The sequence below is a fragment of the Procambarus clarkii genome, chromosome 43 (genome assembly GCF_040958095.1).
Source record: "Procambarus clarkii isolate CNS0578487 chromosome 43, FALCON_Pclarkii_2.0, whole genome shotgun sequence".
NCBI classification, from domain to species: Eukaryota; Metazoa; Arthropoda; class Malacostraca; order Decapoda; family Cambaridae; genus Procambarus; species Procambarus clarkii.
The window spans coordinates 20,942,028-20,953,945 of NC_091192.1; the positions used below are offsets into that span (position 1 = coordinate 20,942,028).

Consider the following 11,918-nt stretch of genomic DNA (forward strand, 5'->3'; position numbering starts at 1 on the left):
ATCAGTGAGCATCACAGACTACCCGGGAATGTTACAGTGGGTGGTGCTGGACACATAACACATGGACCCGCGTGTGTCCGGGACAGTGTCCAGCTTGACTACACATTGTTCTCCCTCGTAACAGCTGAGAGCCGCTCATCGGCCGTCGACCAGCTGCCGCACTCTGCTCAACGTGTTTGTGTTGGAAATCTATCATTGCGGATGAGAGAATGGAACAAGTTTTCTTATAACTGATGCCTCTATTCACCTAGCAGTAATTACGCGCCTGGGTGCTAAGCAACTGTTGAGGGTTGCCTCCTGGGGAAGGTCCTGGCGCTAGCAAGAAGGACCTCAATAAGCCTATCAAGCTTGCTGACGCAGGCAATGACGCAGTAAAGGGGCCACTCAGTCAGCATCGCCAACATATTTTATTACCGTCGCGCTAGGGCCACTCATGGAGCATTACCACAAGTGTGTGTGTGTGTGTGTGTGTGTGTGTGTGTGTGTGTGTGTGTGTGTGTGTGTGTGTGTGTGTATGTCGGGCTACTCAGCAGGCCTAACCCATCATATTCCCGCCCGTGTCAGTACCACTCAGCGAGCATCACCGCAATGGCGCACACGGTGCTACTCAGCGAGCGTCATTACATGGTGCCACTCAGCGAGCGTCACCACACGGTGCCACTCAGCGAGCGTCACCACACGGTGCCACTCAGCGAGCGTCACCACACGGTGCCACTCAGCGAGCGTCACCACACGGTGCCACTCAGCGAGCGTCACCACACGGTTCCACTCAGCGAGCCTCCCCACCACAAACGCGGTGCTGGAGGCAGACGTCAACAAGTCTGGGAAAATATTGCATTATGCAGCGTGTGGTGGTGTCCACCCGAGGCCAGAGTGAGCGCCGGGGCCCCCTGAGGACGGGTTGGGCCCCCACCCTCGCACTCCACCAGATGGGCCCTCGATTGTCTCACGATTGTGAGTGAGGGGTCGTGATTGGATGGTCCTAGGATTGTGAGGGGGCCATGATTGGATAGTCCGGACAGATCAGGGACCGTCCACTCCTGGAGGGTCCTGGTTGGTGATAGAAAGGAGAAAACGAGCGATAGAAACGGGGAAATGAGCGACAGAAACAGAAAAAAAAACGAATCAAGGGGTGAAACGAGACCTGGGAGTGAACATAACACCAAACCTGACTCCAGAGGTATCATATAAATAGGATATCACCACAAGACTCTACAGTCAGAAGGCCACTCAGAAGCCTACAACAGGAGCGAGGGATGGTCCTAGGATGGTCCTAGGATCACCGTATACCGCCTGACACCCACTGTCGAGCACCCAGCTAAAAAAAACACACACATGAGAACTATAAAAGATTCAGAGGGTTGCAACGAGGCTCGACCCTCGCAGAATTCCGAGGGGTGAGATATGAAGAAAGACTGAAAAAACTAGACCTGACATCGCCAGAAAAGAGGAGAATGGAAGCAGATATGATAGGGATTTATAAAATACATCGAGGGATTGAAAGAGTGAAAAAGAAAGAGATGTTCAACACGAATGTTAATTGATCGAGAGGACATTGATGGAAGCTTAGGAAAGAGACGAGTCATAGAGATGTTAGATAGTTTACTTTTGGCGTAAGAGTAGCGGGGACAATTGGAATGAACCACTTGATTGATTGACAGTTGAGAGGCGGCCGAAAGAGTAGAGCTCAAATGAACAAATCCACAAGGGCTGTGACGAGGATTCGAACCTGCGTCCGGGAGCATCCAAGACACTGCCTTAATCGACTGAGCAGGTTCGAATCCTCGTCACGGCCCTTGTGGATTTGTTCATTTGATGCACCACGTTAGTGTGATCTCTGTGTGTAGTAGAGCTCAACCCCCACAAGCACAACTAAGTGAATACAACTAGGTGAATACACACACACACACCTCTGGCCCCTCCACATTAGAGTTAATAGCAGTACATCTAAAAAATGCTGTTTGCTGAACGTACTAATATATCTTTGAGATATTCTTTTTTTCTATGAAAAATATGTTTCCAATAATGTTTAATACTTTCCATATTTTGCAAAATAACTTAATTGTGAAAAGAAAAAGAAAATTTAAGAAAAAAAAATTGTTTTATTTCAAATTCTGCTATTTTCAAACTTTTTGTAAAAATTTTATTTTTCTCTAATATATTATTATTATATATTATTATGTATATAATATATTATTATAAATATAAAAATAATAATAATATATTATAATAATAAAATAAAAATAATATAATAATTTTCTCTATACAAATTAACATAATATATTTTTTTTTTCAAATATATTATTGTTCTTGTAATGATTTCAAGTTCATCAAACATTTGATGCAATATTTCCGATAATTGTTGCAATATTTTAGTGTTTTGATGCAATCTCAGGCTTGCAACACAGGCTGTACGCACTCAATGTCCCACCCGCGCACTCAATGTCCCACCAGCGCACTCAATGGTCTCACCCGCGCACTCAATGGTCTCACCCGCGCACTCAATGGTCTCACCAGCACACTCAATGTCCCACTCGCGCACTCAATGGTCTCTCCCGCGCACTCAGGCACTCAAATTGGGTGTTTCAAACACAGGATAAACTCAGAAATGACAACACAATATTATATATATAGCACAAATATACCGGTTTACTGAACGTTTCGAGCAGAAATATCAAAGCAAATATGCTTTTGTCATTGACGAATACAAATTGAGTATTTTAATTTACAAATATTCCCTTGAGGAAAAAAATAAATGTTTTTTAAATTGTATTCAAATACATGATTCAAGCAATGTGTGACAGGAGTCACGTGTATTTGTTAGTTTTGTTAGTGTGTGTGTGTGTGTGTGTGTGTGTGTGTGTGTGTGTGTGTGTGTGTGTGTGTGTGTGTGTGTGTGTGTGTATACTCACCTATTTGTGCCTGCAGGGTCGAGTGTTGGCTCTTGGATCCCACTTTTCTAGCCGCTGGTTGTTTAAAGCAATGACTCTTGTCCTGCTTCTCTATCATGCCTAGTTTTAAAGCTCTGAATAGTGTTTGCTTCCACAATGTGCTCCTTTAGTTCATTCCACTACTCTCACGCTAAAAGAAAACTTTCCCCACATCTCTATGACTCATCTGAGTTTCCAGCATGTCCCATTGTTCTGTTTGTAAATTGGTCAATACTTCCTAAGTATTTTGTAGGCTGCTATCATATCTCCCCGGCTCTCTCCTTTTTTTCTAACGTCGTCAGGTTCAGTTCCTTCAGTCACTCTTCATATCTCCGGGACTAGCTTCGTGACAAATTTTTTAACCTTATCCTGTTTCTTAATGTGTTTCTTTAGGGTGGGGGCTCCATGATGGGGCTTGCATGCTCTAAGACTGGTCTCACGTAGGCAGTGTAAAGCGCTCTGAATGCCTCCTTATTTAGGTTTCTGAATGATGTTCTAACTTTTGCCAGCGTAGAGTACGCTGCTGTCGATATCCGATTTATATGTGCCTCAGGAATTAGATTTGGTGTTTCGTCCACGCCCAGGTCCCTTTCTCGAATCGTCAGAGGTAGGCTGTTCCCCTTCATTGTGTACTGTCCCTTTGATCTCCTATCACCTAGTCCCATTTCCATAACTTTACACTTGCTCGTGTTAAACTTCAGTAGCCATTTCTATGACCATCTCTGCAGCTTGTTCAAGTCTTCATGGAGTATCCTACAATCCTCATCTGTCACAACTCTGTCTCATTAATTTTGCGTCATCCGCGAACATCGACATATAGGACTCGACTCCTGTAGACATGTCGATCACATTAGAACGACATTAGAACTAGACATTAGAAATAGAACTGGTCCCAGCACTGATCCTTGAGGTACTCCACTCGTTACTGTTCGCCAGTCCAACTTCTCGCCCCTGACTGTTACTCTCTGGCTCCTGCTTGTTAAGTCATTCTTTACCAATGCTAGGACCTTCTGCTGACTCCCGCCTGCCTCTCAAGTTTGAATAGCAGTCTTCTGTGTGGTACTGTGTCAAAGGTTTTTTGCCAGTCCAGCAATATGCAGTCTGTCCATCCTTCTCTGTCCTGCCTTATTCTTGTTACTTTATCATAGAGTTCCAGAAGGTTTGTTAGGGATAATTTCCCTTCTCAGAACCTATGTTGGTGTTTGTTTACATACCTGATGTTCTCCAGGTGTGTAACCAGTCTTGATTATTCTTTCAAGTACTTTACTGGGGGATGGTTGTCAGTGATACTGGTCTGTAGTTAAGTGCCTCTTTCCTATCTCCTTTTTTAAGATTGGAGCCACATTTGCCTTCTTCCAGCAACTGGACAACTTCCCCTTCGTAAGTGACTCATTATAGATCCTTGCCAGAGGCACGCTGAGGGCCTGCGCTGCCTCTTTTAGTATCCACGGTGATACATTGTCTGGTCCAACTGTTTTAGTTTCATCCAGTGTTGTCAACTGTTTCATTTCCTCCTCTGCTGTCACTTCTATATCCGTTAGTCTCTCATCTTGGATTATCTCCTCTTCTAACAATGGGAGCTGCTCAGGCTCGGTTGTGGACACTCCATGGAAATTGGCATTCAGTACCTCGCAGACTTCCTTGTCGCTTGCTGTATATCCATCTTCTGTTTTCCTCAGTCTTGTCACTGAGGAAAATTTTCCTCAATGACAAGACTTATTCTTGTCACTGAGGAATATTCTTTTCTTATTTTCCTTCTTATATGACTATGTAATTTAGGTTGCTTTTCGCTTTCATTGCAATATTGTTTATTGTTCCTTCCTTCCTTCCTTTCTGCTTCACATTTTTACTTCTTGGCACTGTCTATTAAACCATGGGTTTAGAGATTACCTCCTAGTTTTTTATTTTACTTTTACTATTGGTATAAAACTCTCTTCGGCCTCCTTGCATTTCCATTTGAATTAGTCCATTATATCTTGTACTTTTTTTTTCTTATATCTTCCCACTGCACTTCTCCAAGATATTCTCTTATCCTCCTGTAGTCCCCTTTCCTATAGTCTACTCTCCTTTCCCAGACCTCTTGCCCTGTGTGTTTTAAGCTCGATCATGTAGTCAAAGACTAGGACACAATGGTCACTGGCTCCTTGTGGTATTTCATGTTCCATATTCGTAATGTCTTCCTCTAGAAGGTTGTTGTTGGTTTAGATTCAGCAACTCGGAACAAAAAGTTCCAAGCAGCACGGGCTATGGTGAGCCCGTAAGCTGTTTGGAGCCATTATCTGTATCAATAGTTGATACTGGAGATCTGGGGCTGGCTGTACCAGTTATGGAGCTGGAGGGTTAGTGTAGACCTCTTGGTCTTCCGTTTTTTCTTTGGCTGAGACTTTGTCTGAGTCGTGTTGTCGTTGGAGTTTGGTGAGGCGGCCTCCACGAGGAAGTCTTGTACCGTGTAGTTGTCGCATTTGTGGTGCGGCGGTGGAGTTCCTGCTGAGATTTCCTCGTCTGAGGAGTCCGTAACAACCGCAGTTGGTGGTTTTATCTTTCGTCTCGCAGCCTGAGGTAGGCTCAGGTGTCGTGGATTGGTGGTAGAAGCTATTTCAGGAGTGTTGGTGGTGCTGTTAGTATGTGTAGACAGCACGTCTGCCAGCGCGGCGGCTGAGGTGGTGATGGTGGGAGTGTTGGGAGCTGGAAAGGGACATACCTCTGTTTGTGTCGCCCGGGTCTTGGGTGGTTCTGGAGTCGGTGTTGAGGTCGACCTCGAGGTCGTCCTGGTGGTAGTCTCCGGAGTGGTAGTGGAAGCAGTGAGACTTGCGCTAGTGGCTATGATGGGGGCCAGGCCATTGTCTATGTATAATGCGTTTAGTTCACTGACAAAGCGCTGGTTGTCTGGTCCTGCAAGCCTTTCCGCTAGTCTAATAAGACCAGGGATAATGCCTGCACGTGATGCAGGGGGCTGTGAAGGAGCCTGTGGGACCTTGGGTCCCCACTGAGAAGGCTGTGTCGCCTGCTGGGAGGAGCCACATGTTGTTAAGACCGGAGGGTCTTACCAACTCGTCTACCTAAGGAGGTAGAAGGGTTGTTTCTCTTGGCTTCAACCTGGGCCTTGATGCTTTCCTGTCTGCGGGGGCAGCACGAGCACGGGCATTAAGTAAGGCAGGAGATAGGTGGAGAGAGAGAGAGGTGACGAGGAGGAAATTCCTAAATGGTAAGAATAAGGCGAAAGATATGGATTGGATGGATAAAATAAAAGGGAGTAAGAAGGAGGGGGTAATAATGGATATAAGAATGAGAGGGTAAGAATAAGAGGAGAAATAAAAAAATGAGAAAATAGATGGGTAGGCTTTTGTTAGGTCACATTTGGTAGAAAGATTAGAACACTTCAGTATATACTGTGAAAGGGAAGAGTCAACAGCAACAAAGCCAGGACTAAGGTTCATGTTGGGTATCATAGCCGATTCGACAAGGGAGCAGGTCGGCCGAGCGGACAGCACGCTGGACTTGTGATCCTGTGGTCCCGGGTTCGATCCCGGGCGCCGGCGAGAAACAATGGGCAGAGTTTCTTTCACCCTATGTCCCTGTTACCTAGCAGTAAAATAAGTACCTGGGTGTTAGTCAGCTGTCACGGGCTGCTTCCTGGGGATGGAGGCCTGGTCGACCGGGCCGCGGGGACACTAAAGCCCCGAAATCATCTCAAGATAACCTCAAGATAAGAAGAAGACGGCGTCTCTGTTATGTCTTCCTTTGTTATGTTAGCCATAGAGTTATGTCTTTTTCTTGTCCAAAAGTGAGAAGGCGTCATCCCTTCATCCTGTCCTGCAGTTAAATCCTTTCTCCAGTTCTCATTCTCAAAGCCTTACGAATAAATCCACAGAAGCCGTGAAAAGGGTTCGAACCTATGAGCTAGGTGTTCCCAGGCACGCTCTAGTCGACTGCGCTACGACATGGTAAAAAAATTGCAACCTGGAGCTAATACTGCACCCACTAGGATTCCCGAGGCCTGAAGGCTCGGGAACCGAAGGGTTTAACACAATTCCCCGCATGGCTCGCGTGGATGTGTTCATTGAGATAACACGATAATGGGATTTCTCTGTGTATTCATTGCCTTACATTTGTCAGGGTTGAAGACTAGTAGCCATTTCTCAGACCATTTCCGGAGATGGTTCAGTTCATTTTGCAATTTATTTCAGTCCTCCTCAATTCTGTTTCGTGTCATTAGCTTAGCATCGTCAGCGAACACGGTTATGAATGTCCTTACTTCCTCTCTGTGTGTGTGTGCGTGTGTGTGTGTGTGTGTGTGTGTGTGTGTGTGTGTGTGTGTGTGTGTGTGTGTGTGCGTGTGTGTGTGTGTGTGTGTGTGTGTGTGTGCGTGTGTGTGTGTGTGTGTGTGTGTGTGTGTGTGTGTGTGTGTGTGTGTGTGTGTGTGTGTGTGAGTGCTCAGCTAGTTGTACTCACCTAGTTCTGCTTGCGGGGGTTGAGCTCTGGCTCTTTGGTCCCGCCTCTCTACCGTCTATCAACTGGTGTACAGGTTCCTGAACCTACTGGGCTCTATCATATCTATACTTGAAACTGTGTATGCTGTGTATGGAGTCAGCCTCCACCACATCACTGCCTAATGCATTCCATCTGTTAACTGCTCTAATACTGAACAAGTTCTTTCTAACGTTCCTGTGGCTCCTCCAACACATTTGGGTACTCAGTTCCCACCTGTGTCCCCTTGTTCGTGTACCACCCGTGTTAAACAGTTTATCTTTCGCTTCCTTGTCAATTCCTCAGAGAATTTTGTAGGTAGTGATCATGTCTCCCCTTACTCTTCTGTCTTTCAGTATCGTGAGGCGCATTTCACCTCGTAATTCATGCCTCTTAGTTCTGGGACTAGTCTAGTGGCATACCTCTGAACTTTTTCCAGCTTCGTCTTGTGCTTATCAAGGTACGCGCTCCATGCTGGGGCCGCAAACTCCAGGACTGGTCTTACATATGTGGTGTACAAGATTCTGAATGATTCCTTGCTCAGAAGCCAGGCTTGTTTGCATTTGTGTTTCTCACGTGTTGCCCCAAAGAATGAGGTGATTTGATAAAATACTATGCCCAAGATTACCATCAGAGTGCCGTCGGAATGGTGGGGTAAATAGCTTCGGCTACCATCATCTTTTGAACGGTCGTGATGGTCGAGTGGTGAAGGTGTCCTGTACACCAGATGCATAGTGCTACTGGCAGTATGGGTTCGAGTCACTTCTGGGGTGTGAGTTTTCGGTTATATATATATATATATATATATATATATATATATATATATATATATATATATATATATATATATATATATATATATATATATATATGGTATATGGGTTCGAGTCACTTCTGGGGTGTGAGTTTTCGTTATATATATATATATATATATATATATATATATATATATATATATATATATATATATATATATATATATAAATATATATATATATATATATATATATATATATATATATATATATATATATATATATATATATATATATATATATATATATACTGTGACCATTGAGGTTATGATCAAGAGGTTCCATTAATCAAGAATAAAGCAATGGTCTCTCGAATCTAGATTAGCTGTATTTAGTAAATATATTTTCAATGCAGCTGTGAAATACAATTAGGCCGGGCGTTCGGCGTGAAATTGGCACTTGGCAGCCAATTCAGCTAGGAATTACCTGCGACTTCCTCTCAGCATTTTATACTTCTCTTAAGTGAGTTATATTCAAAGGTAATGTTAATTCTTGGTGTTAATTCTTTGCTTTAATTACTCAATAGTTAGGTGGGGGGGGGGGGGGAGCCCGTCCTCTAATCCAATTCGTCGCTCTATTTTACGAATTCGAACAGTTCCAACAAGTCGTTCGAAAATGCGACGTATTAGTGAATTTAAGGAACTGTATGATATTGATGTTTTTATCCATCAGAAAGAGAGGACTCCAGAGGGACGGACTCTAGAGGTAGGGACTCTAGAGGGACGGACTCCAGAGGTAGGGACTCTAGAGGGACGGACTCCAGAGGTAGGGACTCTAGAGGGACGGACTCCAGAGGGACGGACTCCAGAGGTAGGGACTCTAGAGGGACGGACTCCAGAAGTAGGGACTCTAGAGGGACGGACTCCAGAGGTAGGGACTCTAGAGGGACGGACTCTAGAGGGACGGACTCCAGAGGGACGGACTCCAGAGGTAGGGACTCCAGAGGGACGGACTCCAGAGGGACGGACTCCAGAGGGACGGACCCCAGAGGTAGGGACTCTAGAGGGACGGACTCCAGAGGGACGGACTCCAGAGGGACGGACTCCAGAGGGACGGACTCTAGAGTGACGGACTCCAGAGGGACGGACTCCAGAGGGACGGACTCCAGAGGGACGGACTCTAGAGGGACGGACTCTAGAGGGACGGACTCCAGAGGGAGAGGACTCTAGAGGGACGGACTCCAGAGGGAGTGGACTGTATAGTGGCGACGGATTCTGGGGGTTAAAGGTACGACCGCCCTCCTTGGGTACCTTGACTCCTCTCGACTAACTCACTCTAAATAAATATATGAACAAACAAAAATAAATTTCTGAAGATACTTAAGAAAGAATAAATCCAGAAAATTTATGGTATATTGACTAACGTATATCGCTATTTTCTGTAATGATATCCACATGTTTACGAGGTACTTTATTTAGAAATATTGTGGTTGATCTGTGCAATAAAAACGCCCAGGTATCAATGTATGTTGGATCAATGGATTGTTGCAAGCGTGGCTTCTGTAGCCTAATCTATTGTTGTGTGTTTATGTTTATGTGTGTCTCTCTGTAGCCTAATCTATTGTTGTGTGTTTATGTTTATGTGTGTCTCTCTGTAGCCTAATCTATTGTTGTGTGTTTATGTTTATGTGTGTCTCTCTGTAGCCTAATCTATTGTTGTGTGTTTATGTTTATGTGTGTCTCTCTGTAGCCTAATCTATTGTTGTGTGTTTATGTTTATGTGTGTCTCTCTGTAGCCTAATCTATTGTTGTGTGTTTATGTTTATAAATATGTGTTTATGTTTATAAATATGTGTTTATGTTTATAAATATGCATATGTGGAAAAACTATCAATGGACATGGTTATATATCCCTATATGGGAGGCTCCAAATGTTATGGAATTAGCATAATCAAATCTCTTGAGTACATACTAACTTGAAAACCAGATTAGTTTCCTTGAATAATTTATATAAAAAAACATGAACTAGTCTAATGGCTTCGAATACACATCATAGCTATGACATGCATATATAATATATTTTGAAGGCAAAGATGACTAACTAAATCTCAGGAAGTGGAAGCCAAACGACGAGATTGAAAATACAAAAAACAAATTACAGTTATCTAGAAAAGCGAAGAATAAGGGTGAACGCGGTTGAAGAACAAGTGAATGAAAAACTCAGAAACCAAGACGATATAAATAGTGTACAAACAACTTCAATCCAAGTTAGATGGCGAAATAATAGTTTCAAGTTGGGTAAGTTTGGAGTTAGAAGCTAAATAGGAAAATGATCTCAAATAGGGTTACAGATCTCAGGAACAAATGAACGCGAGTTCATACAGAAGGAAACTCACCTGAAAGATTATTGCATAGGAATGATCAGTATTTGAGAGAGATTAATTGGGTATAAATTGACCCTCGCATGGGTCAATATGACTCATTCGAATTCTTTTATTATTTTTTTTATGTTTCAATGACCTTTAGTGGTAGTGATCATAGCGTTCAAGTGACCTTCAGCGGGAGAGATCACGACGTTCCAGTGACCTTCAGTGGGAGAGATCACGACGTTCCAGTGACCTTCAGCGGGAGAGATCACGACGTTCCAGTGACCTTCAATGGGAGAGATCACGACGTTCAAGCGACCTTCAGTGGGAGAGATCACGACGTTCCAGTGACCTTCAGTGGGAGAGATCACAACGTTCCAGTGACCTTCAGTGGGAGAGATCACAACGTTCCAGTGACCTTCAGTGGGAGAGATCACAACGTTCCAGCGACCATCAGTGGGAGAGATCACAACGTTCCAGCGACCTTCAGTGCTAAAGATCACCACAATCTTGAGCCGATGTTACACATTTTCAGTCCTCGTCGTCCGTATAGCCTCTCCCCGTCACTATTCTTTATGCCTCAGGGCAATATCCAGGACTGTCACACACGCTCCCACATACTCCAGATTTTATCAGCAGCCTTCCTGGAAACCTTCCTGGAAGCCTTCCTGGAAGACAAGGTACCTGTCCACACATGCCTCGCTATTATTGTTTCTTATTCCTATGACTTCCTCCTGTCGTTTTATTTATTTTTTCCTCGAATTGCCCGCCAAAAAAGCACTTTTGTCTTAACGCCATTAAAGTTTTTGCTTTCCATAACCTTTGGGGCTTTGAATCTCAGCAGGTAGCAATATTGCATGCAATAATCCGGCCAGACTTGCCCGGTCAGAAAGTTGTCATCATTTATGTGGGAGTTAATTTTTTTTGTCAGTGGCATTCATTCCCTGTAAGATGTAGTTATTAAGTACGGGAGGTTCTGTCAACTAGAAATTTTCTGTCAATATGCAGTTATGAAGCCCATGGCTGCTCTGTCAGCCTCACTCCCGATCAACAGGCATCAATCAATCCCACGCAAGCACATCCATTTAAGTCTTTCTTACATAACAAGAACGGATTAGGCAACAAGGACGGATTAGACAAGGACGGATTAGGCTACAAGGACGGATTAGACAAGGACGAATTAGGCTACAAGGACGAACTAGGCTACTAAGACGGACTAGGCTACTAAGACGGACTAGGCTACAAGATGACAATCACTGCAAAAGAGAGAGAGAGAGAGAGAGAGAGAGAGAGAGAGAGAGAGAGAGAGAGAGAGAGAGAGAGAGAGAGAGAGAGAGAGAGAGAGAGAGAGAGAGAGAGAGACAGAGAGAGAGAGAGAGAGAGAGAGAGAGAGAGAGAGAG

The 11,918-nt window shown here is 44.1% G+C and overlaps 1 protein-coding gene across 1 annotated transcript; it reads left to right on the forward strand.

Annotated features, from left to right (window-relative positions):
- Positions 1-588: 588 nt before the first annotated feature.
- LOC138373680 (RNA-binding protein 6-like) lies at positions 589-9,381 on the forward strand. Its single transcript, XM_069340032.1, has 2 exons — positions 589-796; positions 8,885-9,381. Exons 1-2 carry the CDS (start codon positions 589-591, stop codon positions 9,379-9,381), a joined length of 705 nt encoding a protein of 234 aa, XP_069196133.1.
- The last annotated feature ends 2,537 nt before the right edge of the window (positions 9,382-11,918 follow it).